The sequence below is a fragment of the Orycteropus afer genome, unplaced genomic scaffold (assembly GCF_000298275.1).
Source record: "Orycteropus afer afer isolate SDZICR_OR568_19922 unplaced genomic scaffold, OryAfe1.0 scaffold00766, whole genome shotgun sequence".
Taxonomy (NCBI): Eukaryota; Metazoa; Chordata; class Mammalia; order Tubulidentata; family Orycteropodidae; genus Orycteropus; species Orycteropus afer.
In genome coordinates this window covers 810,266-826,208 of record NW_006922353.1, presented here as the reverse complement: position 1 = coordinate 826,208, position 15,943 = coordinate 810,266, and the positions used below count along the sequence as shown (strand labels likewise).

General features: G+C 54.4%; 1 protein-coding gene across 1 annotated transcript in view; it reads left to right on the top strand.

The window, feature by feature from the left end:
- Positions 1-10,798: 10,798 nt before the first annotated feature.
- MYH14 (myosin heavy chain 14) overlaps positions 10,799-15,943 on the top strand; it is a 99,706-nt gene continuing 94,561 nt past the window's right edge. The window contains exons 1-3 of the mRNA XM_042783246.1: positions 10,799-10,822; positions 11,012-11,290; positions 15,888-15,911. Of these exons, the coding sequence (XP_042639180.1) occupies positions 10,799-10,822; positions 11,012-11,290; positions 15,888-15,911 (327 nt within the window). The remainder of the gene's footprint in view (positions 10,823-11,011; positions 11,291-15,887; positions 15,912-15,943) is intronic.

The window sequence follows — 15,943 nt, the reverse complement described above, 5'->3', positions numbered from 1 at the left end:
AACAGCTGTCTGAGTGAAGAAACGCCTCTAGCTCCAGTGGGCCGGGAGCAGGAGGCAGAGCTGGACTCCAAGGTTGAGGGGCTTTCACCCAGCCCCTAGAGCCTGGCACTTTGCACTTGGACTTAAAGCCTCCAAATTGTAAGAATAAAGTCCTGTTTGTTAAGGCCGTCCCATGTGTGGTATGTTTCTTGTCAGAGCGGCACCAGGGAACCAGAACAGAGACCCTTTAGGCTGTAGAAAAACAAAACAAAACAAACTCACAGCCATTGAGTCAGTTCCGACTCATAGCGACCCCTCCTTGGGTTTCCATTGTTGTTGTTATTATTTGCCGTTGTCCTGACTCATAGCGACCCCTCCTTGGGTTTCCTGAGGCAGTATCACTACGAAAGTAGGATTGCCCAACCTTCCTTCCGAGGAGTGGCTGGTGGGTTTGAACCGCCAACCTTCTGGTTAGCAGTCAAGTGCCTTAGGCGCTATGCTATCAGAGCTCCCTGGTTTTCCGAGGCGGTATCAATATGGAAGTAGATTGCCCAGTCTTCCTTCCGAGGAGTGGCTGGCAGAGCGGACCCAAGTCTGGCCTGGCACTCTCCAGAAAAAGTTTCCTGACCCTTGGTTGAGAACAATGCCTGGCACGCAGGCAGCACTCACTAAATATTTGTTGCTGTACAACTGAGCCCATCACTCATCCGTGACCCACATGCTGGCCACCAGCTCGCTCTTGTCACCGAGCCAGTTCCAGCTCTGTGTCACAAACAACAGCCTAGCAACCAAAAATAAAACCCTGGCAGCCACTCCAGTCCTGGCTGCGGAGAAGAGGCCTAGGCGGGATTAGAGACAGGACCCAGGCAAAGCCAAGCATCCACTTGCCCCATTATCTTTCTAACGAGCTGCTGACACCCTCCCCCTCAGGCATGCAAGCTGCACCCCAAATTTCTTTCCTCCTTCAAAACAAAGTGCCCTCAACTCTCTCGCCCAAAGTCTTTCCTGGCTCCCCGTCTCCTCCCTTTTCAGCCCCAACTTTTTATCTTGTTGTTAGCTGCCCTCAAGGGGATTCCAACACCCGAAGAAGCCCCCATGTGACAGAGTTGAAATGCTTCATAAGGTTTTCCAGGCTGTTAACTTTACAGAAGCAGAGTGCAGGTCTTTCTTCTGCGGTACCTTGGAGTGGGTTCCAACCACCAACCTTTAGATTAGCAGCCAAATTCAAATCACTGCCTACCACTGCCATTCTTTCTTTCTTTCCCAGAATTTTATTACCCCAAACAGAAACTCTGCACCCATAAAGCCATGACCCCACCTTTCCCTCTCTCTGGTAACCACTCATCTACTCCCCGTCTCAATGAATTTGCCTCCTCCAAATCTATTATGCAGTGAGCTCTGGGGCAGCTGTGAAGGCATTGGGCTGCTGACCAAACGGTTGATGGTTCGAATCCACCAGCCACTCATCGGAGGCAGTCTGTTTCAGTAAAGCTTGATAGCTTTGGATGCCCTATGGGATACCATGTGGGGATTGCTAGGAGTCGAAATCAACTAGATGGCAGTGGGTTTACATCTCTCATATAATTGGAACTACACAATATTTGTCCCTTTGTGTCTGGATTCTTTCACGTGCCTTAACCCACCAGCCACTCCCTGGAAGGAAGAGTGGACAATCTTTTTACATAGTGATACTGCCTCGGAAACCCAAGGAGGGGTCACTATGAGTTGGATCCGACTGATGGAGGTTGAGTTTGGTCTGGTTTTGGCTGAATGTATACAAGGTCCATCCATGTGTCACATGTATCAGAACTTTGTTTCTTTCTATACCCAAACCAAACCCACCACTGTGGAGTCCATTCTGACTCACAGCGCCCCTAGACCACAGGGTTTCCAAGGCTGTCAATCTTCACAGAACCAAAGCCCAAACCACACCCACTGCCCTGGAGTCCATTCTGACTCACAGCTTCCCTAGAGGACAGAGTGGAACTATCCCGTAGGGTTTCCAAGGCTGTCAGTCTTTATGGAAGCTGATTGCCACATCTTTCTCCCACAAAGTGGGCGGCCAGTGGGTTCGAACCACCAAGGCTGGCGGTTCAAACCCACCAGCCACTCATCGGAGGGAAGATCGGGCAATCTACTTCTATAGAGATACCGCCTCAGAAACCCAAGGATGGGTCACTATGAATTGGCACCAACTCGATGGCATTGTTTGCCAGCCTTCTGGTTAGCAGTCAAATGCCTTAGCCACTACACCACAGAGCTCCCGCCTTCAAAACCCCATCGCTGGGTCAGAATCAAAGGCAACAGGTTTGGATGATTTTGGGGGGACAGGTTGATGACATCACTAGTTACCAGGCAGATTTAAGCCCCTGTTGGGAATGATGATGAACGCTGGTCTTGCACTGGTTAAAGCGGTTGGCTGTCACCAAAAGGTCAGCAGTTCCAACCCACCTACCGCTCCATGGGAAAAAGACATGGCATTCTACTACCATAAAGATGACAGCCTTGGAAACCCCATGAGGCAGTCCTGTCCTCTCCTACAGGGTCGCTGAGGCAGAATCGACTTAAGGGCCCTGGGTTTGGTGAGTGATGACATCACTAGTTACCAGGCAGACTGCGATCAGCGCGCGCATGCTGGAACCTTCTTTCCTGTTGGGACTCCTGTCATGGCCCAGGCCACGCTCTTCAGGAGTGTGTCCCATGTAGTCCGGCAGGAATTGGCAGGTCTCTGAGCCTCAGTCTTCTTGTCCCCTGTTAAATGGGGACAATATAAACGCCAACCTCCTAGGGCTGGTGAGAGAATCCAGTGTCCAGCACACAGTCAACACTCCATACACACAGCGCTTGTTACCTTCCCTGCAGAATGGCTGTACAGTGCGGTGATCGCAGTGCCAACCCCAGAGGGCTGGTGGGAGGATGCATGGGACAATGACCATCCCATAGCTGCTAACACTTAGGCCCCGTAAGCGTGAGCTGTTACTACCGGGGGGGTCTCCGAAGGGTTCGCCCCTCCTGTGCTTCAGTCTCCCCACTTGCAATTTAGTGACTGGTGACCAGGTTGACCTCAGCCTTGAAGTCAAACGCATGGGGAGTCAGGTGTCCTCACAGTGCCTGCCCCCTGCGCCCACCCAGCCTCTCCCTCCTGTCTCCTGTCTCCTGGTCTCTCACTTGCAGTCGTTCCCGATCCATTCGCTGGCTTCTTTCCCCTTCCAGACTTTCTCTGTATCTTGTTTCTCAGCCACATGCTATCAGAAGGGCGATAAATAACAACAGGAACAATAGTCATGATTTGCTCACTTGGCCTGTCCAATGCCAGGACTGTACGAAGCGCTTTGCACGTATCGACGCATATAAACCACACAATATTAAGGGCTTGTTATTCATTTCACAAATACCTGCAGAGAGACCAGTGTGTGCCAGACCTTGGGGATCCAGCCTTGAATAAAACCAGCGTTCTTGTGCTCAGGGGACTTCCACTGCAGCCGGGAGACATGTAAACAGACAGACAGACAGACGAGTGTCTGAGGGCAGTGGTGGTTTTGCGGTAGAATTCTCCCTGGCGGTGAGGCAGACCCCGGTTCCATCCTGTCGGTCAGTGGAAGCGCGCGTGGTGCTTGGATGCTCTCGGACGCATCTAAGGTACCGCGGGTGTGGCTTGTGCCCTGGGCGCCGCTTGAAGGGGGCGCTATTGAGCAGTTTCTATGAACCCTATGTAGCCCCACGTGTTTCCTCCAGCGCAGTAGACACAGAGGCAGACCAAAGAGGGGCAGGGGGCGCACTTGCACCAGTCACAAGACCAAGGGGGCGCCAGACGAGGCGAGGAATGACATTCCAGGGCTCCGCAGATACAAGGGGCGCCTGACTGAGGCAGCAGGAAGAGGGGGGAACGGTGTTCCTGCTGAAGCTCCCCGCTGTCTAAGTCTGTTCATCCCGAAATTGCAGGAAGAGGCCGCCATGCAGAGATTGCCGCCCCCTCCCCCGGCACCGCGCGCTGCAATGGAGGAGGGGCACGATTTGGGGGTTGTCCTGGGTGGTCCCCTTACCCTCGTGACGCTGAACGGCTTTCAGCACAGCGCGCAGACTAAACAGACCAGGAAGAAAGGCGTGGCGACCTGTTGTTGAAAAATCAGCCAAGGATAAGCCAACAAGTCAATCACACTGGTCTGGTTCACAACCGTGGGACAGGTCTGGTTCACAACCGTGGGATAAGACTGGGCAGTGCTTCCTTCCATGGTGGTGCACGGGGTCGGCACACGTCGGGGGCAAACAGGACAGCAGCCGCCAACAGAGCAATCAGTGCTGTGAGGAGTGTGTGTGTGGTGGGGGGAATCTCTTTTCTACCAGGTGCTAGGAAAGGCCTCTCAGAAGAGATGGCATCAGGGCAGAACCGGCCGGGAGAGAGGGAAGCCGCCATGCCAAACCTGGAGGAAGTGCTTTCCTGGTAGAAGGAACAGCATGTGCAAAGGCCCTGAGGCACGACCATGCCTGGAGGTGTCTGAGGAACGACCAGGAGGCCAGTGAGGCCGGAACCAAACTAAGAAGAGATGCAGATGAGGTCAGAGAGGGACGGGGCTCTATGGTTCCGGGCCTCGTGGGCCGCGGTACAGACTTGGGCTACTGTTCTCAGTGAGATGGAAGCCGTGGAGGGTTCTGAGTAGGGCAGGGTGTTGTTTTAGTTCTCTACTGCTACTAGAGCAGAAATAGCACGAGTAGGTGCTTTAATAGAAATTTGAACGTGAGAGCTGGACAGTGAATAAGGAAGACTGAAGAAGAGTTGATGCCTTCGAGTTGTGGTGTTGGCCAAGAATATACCATGAACTACTGGAAGAGTGAATGAATCTGTCCTGGGGGAAGTGCAGCCGGAATGCTCTTTGGAAGTGAGAATGGCCAGACTTCATCTCACCTACTTGGGTCATGTTGTCAGAGGGACCACTCCCTGGCGAAGGATGTCATGCTTGGTAAAGTGGAGGGTCAATGAAAAATGGGAAGACCCTCAATGAGGTGGACTGACACAGTGGCTGCAACGATGGGCTCAGGTATAGCAGGGATTGTGAGGCTGGCACAGACCAGGAAGTGTTTCGTTCTGTTGTATGCAGGGTCGCTGTGAGTTGGACCCGACTTGACGGCACCTAACAACACAACAACACAGTTTAGGAGGCTGGAAGTCTGCATTCAGGGTGCAGGCTCTGAGGGAAGGCAGTCTCTGTGTCGGCCCTGGGAGAAGGTCCTGGTCTCCTTCCAACATCTGTGGGCCCAGTGTGCCTTGGAGATCTGCGTGTCTTGGCATCAGTCTTCCCCTGGGTCTAGGAGGTTCTCAGCACAAAGACCCCAGGTCCAAAAGACGCACTGTGCTCCCAGTTGTTCTTTCTCTGTATTAGTAGGCCCCTCTCTATCTTGACTCTCCTGCAGGTAAAGGGAATGCAGACCACACCCCAGGGAACTCCCCTTCTATCTCAGTAAGGGTGTTGCATCCTTCATACTCCTACCTCACTAACCACAGACTTATCAACAGAACAAACAGCCAAATCCTTTTTGATATAACCTAATCCTGCCTCATTAACCACAGGCAGAGTTTAGAATTTACAACTCACAGGATAGTTACGTCCGATCACAAAACGGAGGATGACCACACAGTGCTGGGAGTCATGGCCCAGTCAGCTTGACGAGTATTTTGAGGGTCACACAATTCCATCCATGACAGGCGTGACCTGAAGAGAGTATCACAGAATCTTGTCGGCAGTAGACTGTCAGGGGCAAGGATGCGGGCAGAGACCATTACCAGATTTTTTTTTTTTTAATTTTTATTGTGATTTGGGTGAAACTTTACAGAGCACACTCATTTTCCACACAGCAGTTCATACACATTTTGTTTTATGACATTGACTGAAATTCCCCACAGTGTAACAGCTCTCTTCCCACTTCCTCCCCATAGTTACCTCTTCCCTGTGTCCTTCTTTCCCATGCATTCCTGCCCTGCTATCTCCCTGTGCAAACACTGCCCTTCTGTTCCCCCACAATTGATCGCTCCCAGGAGTGTACCTACCTGATGTAAATGTTCACCCCATAGGCCTGTCTATTGTTTGGCTGGAAGCCACAGGAGTGAGTTCAGTTCCAGGCCTGAAGAGTAACTAGGAGCTATAGTCTCAGGTGCCTTACCAGGCTCTATCAGACCAGCAAACCTGGTCTTTTGTTTTTTTTAATGATCTTGAGTTTTGTTCCACGTTGTTCTCCCACTCTATCCAGGATCTCCCGCACCGATCCCCCTCCAAATGCCATCATCACATTTTACAGATGCAGAAAGAAATGGAATGTCTGACAAGCCCAAGTTCACACAGCAGCTGAGAGCAAAGCCAGGCTGGCAGGCTGGCCGGAGTCTGCTTCCTCCTGCCTCGCCTCAGTATGCATCTGTAAAATGGGGACACAGATCAATGAACAGTGGCGTGCACCAGCACCAAGCCTGCTCTAGGCGCAACCCTCAACTCCAGGTTAACAGAGCCTTTGCTCTCTGTCTCTGGGGAGTCACCTGCCTCTTCCGACCCTCAGTTTTCCCATCTGTACGTTGGGAATCATTACCCCACTTTTCCACCACCCGTCTGTACGTTTGTCCTGGTGTGGTGGCTTTTGAGTTACAGTGATGCAGGCAGCCATGCCATCGGTGTTTCAGATACCAGCAGGGTCAGCCACAGGGGACGGGTTTCACAGAGCTTCCAGACTGAGACGAGAAAAAAAGGCCTGGCCCTCTCCTCCTGTGGAAGGCGAGGGGAAATCTTCTAAGAGGCGCATTGACACAAAGCCTGCAAGGGTGCAATCAAACATATGCCACGAGCGTGAAGGTGGTGCATGACCAGGCACATCTGGTTCCGTTACACATAAGGTTCCCATGGGTCTAAGGCAACTAACTTTTGGGTGTCGCCTGGTGGTTACAAGCCAGATTTGGCCTTCTCGGAGTGCCTGTTGTGCCACGTACCAGCTTGATGACTCTCTGGGCTTTGGTTTACCTCATCGGACAGATGATGATCTTAACTGCCCCATTTTCAAGGAGGTGGTTCTAAGGATTACACAAGATCATGCCGATAAAGCGCTTAGCACAGCGCCTGGAATCCAGGAAAGGCTTATTCTTACTGAAGGAGTCCCGGTGGCGCAGTGGTTAAAGCGCTCAGCTGCTCACCCCCCCCCCCCCAAATGGTCCGCAGTTCAAACCCACCAGCTGCTCCGCGGGAGAAATATGTGGCAGTCTGCTTCCAGAAAGATTGACAGCCTTGGAAACCCTCTGGGGGTAGTCCTCACCCTGCCCTCTAGGGGCGCTGTGACTCGGAATGGACTCAGTAGTGGCTTTGGTTTCGGTCTGGTTACTGAAGCATGAATACCAATGCGATCATGGTGCACACCTCCTCAGTGTGGCCCGGGAGAGCGCCTGGTACCGAGTCAACGTTCCACAGAAGTGAATTCTCTCTCCCACCGCTTCGGCCCGGCGGCTCCCCGGGGACCCAGGCATTCCGGCCTCCAGCCGCACCCCCAAAGCCAGCTTTCACAAAGGCCCCCATTCATCCCCTGCTTACAAAGCGGCCCATTCACTTGGGCCCCCTGCGCCTCCCGCCCCCGGCCGCCCCTTGCGCCCAGCCATTGGACGTGCCCGCACCGCCTAACTCCTCGCTCGGGCCGTTCTTTTCCCACGGCTGGCACCCTCCGCCAACTTCTGATTGGCCCGGCCCGCCAGCGGCTCTTCTGGATTGGTGGACGCTTCCCTTTGTGGGCGGGGCCGTCCCTTGCCGCAGCGGGCGCCGATTGGCCGCTGCCGCGCTCCTGGGGGCGGGGCTTCCGGACGGGCCCGCCCCTCTTTCTCCCCAGGCCTGAGCCTCGGAACGGCCCTGGAAGCCGGTGAGTGCGCGAGGCTGGCCGCGCGCCGGGGGCGGCGGAGCGGGTCAGGGTCCCCGGAGGCCAGAGGCCGGGGGTTGCATGCAGGACCTGGGGAGGCCGGCGCGGGCGACTTGGAGTAGGGGGGTGCGGGGACGCGGACACTCACCTTGGTGGCGCCACAGGACGGCGGGGGGCGGGGGGCTGGGAGCGGGGGCGTCTGCACGTCCCCCAACTCGAGTTCCTGCCGTGCGTACGGCCGAGACCGGCTCCTTCCTGGCCGGTGGCGGGCGCATTCCATCGGTGGGGGAAACTGAGGCTCACTTTGGGAGCCTGGACGCTGTAACACCTGAGTCATCGCCTTCAATGGCCCGCCCTGGGGCATGGCATTGCCTCATTTCCACGTGTGGAAACTGAGACCCACAGTAAGGAGTCGTGATGGTGGAGGCAGAGGGGACCCAAAAGACATACTGGAATACCTAACATGTACTTTGGCACATTTATTTTTGTAGCTAAATAATCTCTTTAAATTCTTATATCAATAATTCAGGGTGGCTCAGGACGTACTCATTTTCCAAGAACCAAAAAAAACCGTTGCCCTGGAGTCGATTCTGATTCGTGGCGAGCCCACGTGTTCCAAGGTGGAACTGCACCGTAGAGTTTTCTTGGCTGTAATCCTTATGGAAGGGATTGCCAGGCCTTAATTCCGCAGGACCTCTGGATGGGTTGGAACTGCCAGTCTTTAGCTTCGCACCACCTAAGGAACTTCCATTTTACAGAAAGACGAAAACCAGCTGGACAAAGGCAGTGACTGCAGGAGGACAGACTTCAGAGACAGACTGTGTGCTGAGGCCTTTAACCTTTTTAATCTCCATGCAGCCAAACCAAACCTACTGCTATGGAGTCAATTCCAACTCACTGTGACCCGTTAACACAGAGCAGAACTGCCCATAGGGTTTCCAAGGCTGTCATCTTTTTATAGGAGCTATCTCTTCTTCTCCTGCGGAGCAGCTGGTGGGTTCAAACCGCTGGCCTTTTGGTTAGCAGCTCAACGCTTTAATTTACCACCAGAGCGCCCTTCATCTCCACAGGAATCTCTAAAAAAGACGGTGGTCCCTGTCTGTGGTGTAGAATAGGCGGCAGGTTCTCTAAGCGTCACTAACTGGGACGGGTGTGACACGTCCTCCTCAAATCCCCTTTAGAATGGCAGAAGGACCCCTGGTGGCACAATGGTTAAAGCGCTTGGCTGCTAACCAAAAGATCAGTGGTTCAAACTCACCAGCTGCTCCCTGGGCAGCCTTGGAAACTTCATGAGGAAGTTCTACTCTGCCCCATAGGCTCACTATGAGTCAGAGGCAACTGCATGGCAATGAGGTTTTTATTTGCAGAGTGGCAGACAGCGGCCTGGGTTGGAATCCTAACTCTCCCTCTTCCTGACTGTGACCTTGGGGACCCTACTTCATCTCTCTCTGCCTCAGTTTCCCTATCAGAGAAATGGAGTTGCTGATTGTCCCTGAAACAAACAAAAAAAAACCACCAAACCCACTGCCATCGAGTTGATTCTGACTCAGAGCAACCCTTGTAGAGTTTCCAAGACTGTAAATGTTTACGGAAGCAGACTGTCTCATCTTTCTTCCAGCTGGTGGGTTTGAACCACTGACCTTTTGGTTAGCAGCCAAGTGCCTTACCAAGCACCACCAGAGCTCCTGATCATCCCAGGATTTTTAAAATTCGTGGTAAAAAATATACATAACAAAACATTGGCCAACCCAGCAATTTTTACCTGTATAATTCGATGACATTAGTGACATTCTCCAGATTGTGTTGTCCTCTGAGTCCTTCCCTGAGTTATTTTACTGTTATAAATTCAGTCACTGCTAAGCCATACCTCCCTTTTCCTCCTTCCTCTGCCCTGGGGCCACTAGTAAGTTTTGGTCTGTAAACGTTTGTTTATTTCACGTGCGGGAGATCCTACAGTAGTCGCCCCTCACTTCTTTCACTCAGCACACAGTAACGTTTTCAGAGTTCACCTGCATTGTGACGGTGTCTAGACTTCATTTCTCTTTTTGACTGAGTACGCACAGCATATGGACATTTTGTTTAGAACCTCGTCTGTGCAAGGACACGTTGGTTGTTTCCACCTCTGTGTGAAAGGAGCTCTGGTGGCCTAGCGGATAAGGCATTTGGAGTTCAAACCCAGCAGCCGCTCCGCGGAAAGAAGATGGAGTGGTCTACTTCTGTCAAGATTTACAGCCTCGGAAACCCAGTGGGGGCTTTGTGGATGGTCAGCACTGAATACCAGTGTACGGCTTTTTTGTGCGTTCCTGTTTTCAGTTCTTTTAGGTACAGGGACAGGCAGACTTCAAAGATATTGTGGGTTCCCTTCTGGACCCCCGCAATAAAGCGAGTATCACAGTAAAGTGTGTCTCACACTGATGTTTTGGTTCCCCAGTGCATGTAAAAGTTATGTTTCTAGTACACTGCAGTCTTTGGCTGCGAACCAGAAGCTTAGCAGTTCAATCCCACTAGCCGCTGTGCGGAAGAAAGATGGGGCAACATACTTCCGCGGAGATTTACAGCCTTGGAAACCCAGTGAGGGTCGCTGTGAGTCGGAAGCATCTCGATGGCAGTGGGTTTGGTTTGGTATCTATTAAGGGCACCATAGCATGATGAAAAAGCTTGAAATATTGTGAGAATGACAAAAATGGGCTCAGAGACATGAAGGGAGCACAGGCTGTTGGAAAAATGGCGCCGTTGGACTCGCTCAGGGGTTGCCACAAACCTTCCAGTTTGGAGAAAAGACAATGTCTGCGGAGAGCAATATAGCGAGGTATGGCTGTGCCTAGCGTTGGGACTTCCGGGTCATAGGGTCGTTCAGTGTTCAACTTTTTGAGGAAAGAATCGCAGAACCTAATAGGTGTTCTTGTCGCCAGTTAGTCCGTGCCTCACAGGTAAGGTGACTAACATGGGGTCCCCTGTCCTACTCGCTGTACGCTCTGTGCCTTGCACTCCCATTTCCAGGGTTGGGGAAACTGAGGCTCAGAGAGATGAAATGTTACTGTGAGGCTGCGTTCTTTCCTGAGCTCAGGTCGTGTGATTAGTGTCATTGGCCCCAGTTCACCGAGACGGAAGCTGAGGCCCAGAAAGTTTGAGTGGGAGCCAACCCCGGGGTCCCCAGCCCCCTGGGCGCTGCGCCTCGACCTTTGCCTGCCACCGGGAGGAGGGGCCCCTGGTGCTGCCGCCGCCCACCTGGCAACAGGTGTATCCGCCCCCAAGGCCCCGCCCCTTCCCTGCTGGGCAGGTGCTGGTGACGTCAGAGCCCGGCCCCGCCCCCGTGACGCGACGTGGCCCCGCCCCGCGCTGGGTCGCGGGGGTACCTGCACCCGAGCGCGCTGACGCGGACCCGGGATCCCCGTGTCCCCATCTCCCCGATCCCGACACGAGTCGGCGCCCCCAGGTATCCCCGAGGGGTCTGCGAGTTGAGGGGGCGGCGACAAGGGCCGGGGGAGATGGGGGTCCGGAGCTCGGATTCTTAGATCCGGGGGGCGGGGGGGCCCCAGGAGGGAGGCTGGGGGCAAGGACTCCTGGGTCCGAGCGCAGAGGGGACTGGGGCTTGGGTCCCTGGGGATGAGGGATGAGGGTCTGGGGGCGCGGACTCCGAGCTCTCGGGGAGGATGGGGCTGGGGACCATACTTCTGGTTCCGAGACTCGAGGAAGGGAGGGGGCGGACTGACTGACTCTGGGGGCTGAGGGGGGAGGGCGCTGGGGCCAGGACTCCTGGGGTGAAGGAGCAGCCGGGCCCCGGACTCCCAGGTTTAAGAGAGGAGGGGGCCGGGGCCTGGACTCTTGAATCTGAAAGAGAAGGGGGCTGGGGGCCAGGACCCCCGGGTCTGGGGGAGGAGGGGCTGGGGGCCAGGACCCCTGGGTCTGAAGGAGGGGGGGCCACGTCTCCTGGGTCTGAGAAAGGAGGGGCCGGGACTCCTGGGTCTGAGGGAGGAGGAGGTTGGGGGCCTGGACCCCTAGGTCTGAGGGAGGAAGGCACTGGGACCAGGACTCCTGAGTTCGAAGCAGGCGGCCTGGGAAAGGATTCCTGACTACCACTAAGCACTAAGCTGAGGTCAGAGAACTGGATGCCAAGGGCCCCAACCCCTGCCCCAGGGGCGGATCCCTGGCACCTTTTCCCTTTCAAGCCAGCAGTCTCTGCCCCTCCCAGGGCAGGTGCGTTCACCTGCCCAGGTGACGGTAATGAGCTCTGGCAGAGGCAGTCCACCCCCACCTGGGCTGTTGGCCTTCCTCTGAACCCAGGCATCCTCCCCTCTGGGCCTGGATGCGTGAGGTGGGATAGCCCAGACTTAGGGTCCAAGGGGGAAGGGGTTGGGGGTTCAGTCACTTGGGTCTGACGGAGGAGGGGCTGGGGGCCTGGACTCCTGGGTCTGAGAAAAGAGGGGCTGGGGGCCTGGACTCCTGGCTCCAGGGAAGGGATGTTTAGGGCTGGAGGATTGCAACAGCTCCCAAACTCTTCCTGGTCAAAGGCCACAGGGCTGGAGAGGAAGTGGGTGGGGTGGGGTGAGAGTGGGGGATAAAGTCCCTGGCATGGAGCTTGGCTCTGGGTGGGTCAAGGCCACACAGACGCCTGGGGTGAGCCCGGGAATTTAGGGGCCTGGAGGGTGGAGGAGAGCCCCATCCGCTGGTGTTGGAACCCCGCAGCTTTCAGAGAGCAAGGCCCCGGCTTTGAAGCCCCAGAGCTTCAGGGGCCAGAGGCGCCGGGAGCCAGTGGGGAGAGGACCTGGGAGGAAGGGAGACCTCGTGAACCAGCTCCTAGTGTCTGGCGGGACAGACCCTGTGGGAAGGACAAGGCCTGCTGGGTCCAGGTCTTAAGATATTTCAAGGGGAGCTGTGTTTGGAGGGACCTCTGGGGGAGTGGTGGGGATGGGGAAGTGGCCTGGTGTGTGGAGCTAGAGGCCAGGACAATGGGACAGAGAAACGCTGGGCATTAATGGGGACATGGGAGCCAGTGGGGAGGAGGGGCCGACTTCTTAGGGCCAGGGTGTCACGAAGGGTCGGGAAAGTGTTTGGATTACCCTGCAGTCTGCACCCCCCGTCTCTGCCTCCCTTAAGTGCAGGGAAGAATCTAGTATATTCTAGAATATTCACTCAGTGCCTTGGGTAGCCTCCATTTATAGCTCATGGCACGTTGGCTTGGGAGGGTCTGAGGCTAGAGCTGGTCCACTCCCTGACCGGGAGCTCCCAGAGACAGGCAGACCCTGGTCTGTGTCCCCAGATGGACTCTGGGACAGGCCTGCTACCCGAGAGGCCTCAGGGAGTGAATGGATGAGGCTAGTGGACCCATTTCACAAAGAGAGCAACTGAGGCAGTGAGATTGGAGCTTGTCCTGCGGGTGTGCGGCTGACCCACGGTAGTCAGGGAACCCTCCCCTGGCTCCCATCTCACTTGGGGGAAAAGAAAGTCCTCACTGTGGCCACAGGGCCCCCTTCATCCCGTCTCTGAGTTCACCTTCCGCCCGCTCCCCCTTGCTCACTCTGTTTTAGCCCCACTGGCCTCCTTGCTGCGCTGTGGACATGCAGGCCCCTCCCTGCCTCAGGGCCTTTGCACTGGCTGTTCCTCTGCCTGGAATGCTTTTCCCCCAGACATCTGCATGGCTTGCACCCACCCTCCTCCGGGTCTTCATTCAGATGCCCCATGAGGGAGGCTTTCTCTCTCACCACAATGAAGATTTCACGCCCCACCCCTGCCCCACCCCAGCCTTAACACCCCCCTTCTCTGCTTCATTTTTCTCCCCGGCATTTCTCACCATTTAACGCACTGTATAATTTACCTCTTTATCTTCTTATTTTTCTCCTGGGCTTAGAGCGGTGCTGTCCAATAGAAATATAAGTGTCAGCCAAATGTGTAATTTAAAATGTTCTAATAGTTACATTTAGCTTAGTACCTAAGGCACTTGACTGCTAATCAGAAGGCTGGCGGTTCAAACCCACCAGCCACTCCTCGGAAGGAAGATGGGGCAATCTACTTCCATAGTGATACTGCCTCGGTAACCCAAGGAGGGGTCGCTATGAGTCGGGTCGACTCGACGGCACATAACAACAACAACAATAGTCACATTACCAAAAAAAAGAAGAAGAAGGAATAAGTGATATTCATGCTAATTATGACTTTTTCTTTAACCCCGTATAGCCTTGGTATTTCAACATGCAATCCGTATAGAGGCTTCTTAATAAGAGATTGTATGTTCCTTTTGTTGTACACTCTCTTGGAAATCTGGGGTGTATGTTACCTGTAACAGCTCCTCAGTTCAGACTTGCCACATTTCAAGTGCCCACCAGCCTTGTTTACACTGAAATGTAATTAAGATGAGAGAAATGTTAAAAAATGCATTTCCTCAGTGGAACTCGCAACATTTCAAAGGGTCAGTAGACACACGTGGTTGAGTGGCCCGCAGGATGGACAGTCCATGCCTAGAACTTGCTGCTTCTCAGGGCTGGGATGTTTTCCTGGCTCGTTCATTACCCTAACCCCAGTGCCTAGAACGGTGCCTGGCTCACAGTAACAAACAAACAAAAGAACCCATTGCTGTGATTGCGACTCACGGCAGCCCTTTGCTGCCCAGGGGAACTGCTCTGTAGAGTTTTCAAGGCTGTAGTCTTTGTGGAAGGAGCCCTGGTGGCGCAGGGGTTAAGGACTCAGCTGCTAACTGAAAGGTGGGCAGTTGGGACCCACCCAGACGTGGTGATCTGCTTCCATGGGGATTACAGCCGAGAGGACCCTGTGGGGCAGCTCTGATCTGTCACGTGGGGCCCTTGTGAGTCAGAAATTGAGCTGATGACACCCCAACAGCAGCCAGCTTACAGAAGCAGGTTTCCAGGCCTTCATTCCGTGGCATTGCTGTGTGAATTCAAGCTACCAACCTACCTCACAAAAGCCCAAACCAAACTCACTGCCTTCGAGTCAGATCCGACTCAGAGCGACCCCTCCTTGGGTTTCCGAGGTGGTATCACTGCAGAGGTAGATTGCCCAACCTTCCTTCCAAGGAGTGGCTGGTGGGTTTGAACCGCCAGCCTTCTGGTTAGCAGTCAGATGCCTTAGGCACTGCACCACCAGAGCTCCTACCTTCACAGAAGCAAAGCCCAAACCAAAGTCACTGCCATTGACTTGACTTGACTCATAGCGACCCCTCCTTGGGTTTCCGAGGCAGTATCACTATGGAAGTAGATTGCCCAACCTTCCTTCCGAGGAGTGGCTGGTGGGTTTGAACCACCAGCCTTCTGGTTAGCAGTCAGATGCCTTAGGCACTGCACCACCAGAGCTCCTACCTTCACAGAAGCAAAGCCCAAACCAAACCCAGTGCCTGGAGGGGATTCTGACCCACAGCGCCCCTAGAGGACACAGTGGAACTGCACCACAGGGTCTCCAAGGCTGTCAGTCTTTAGGGGAGCAAAGCCCAAACCACACCCACTGGAAGCAAAGCCCAAACCAAAGTCACTGCCATTGACTTGACTTGACTCATAGCGACCCCTCCTTGGGTTTCTGAGGCGGTATCTCTATGGAAGTAGATTGCCCAACCTTCCTTCCGAGCAGTGGCTGGTGGGTTTGAACCTCCAGCCTTCTGGTTAGCAGTCAGAGGTCTTAGGCACCACGCCACCAGAGCTCCTAACTACCTCACAGTAGGTGTTTATTAATGGAATGAATGAATGAATGGATGAAGAGGGGAATGAGTGGAAGTTGCCAGGAGGTCCATGGTGACTCATGAAGACCCCCTGTGTGCACAGCAGAACTGTGACCCATAGGGTTTTCAAGCTTGTGACCTTTCAGAACCAGATAAGCAGGCCTTTCTTCTGAGGGACCTTGAAGTGGGCTTGAACTGCTCACCTTTTGGCGGGTGGCCCGGGTACTTAAGTACTTTTTGACCCATTTTGCAGACATGCAGAATGAGGTCTAGGGACGGAAGGCAGTGGGGACTGCTTGAGGGACTTGGGATGTGGGGTCACCAGGATGGACCTCCCCCCTGACCGTCCCCCTCCGTTTCTCCCCTGCAGACCATGGCGACAGTGACGTTGTCGGTGCCAGGCCGGAAGGCGCCCCCCAGGCCGGG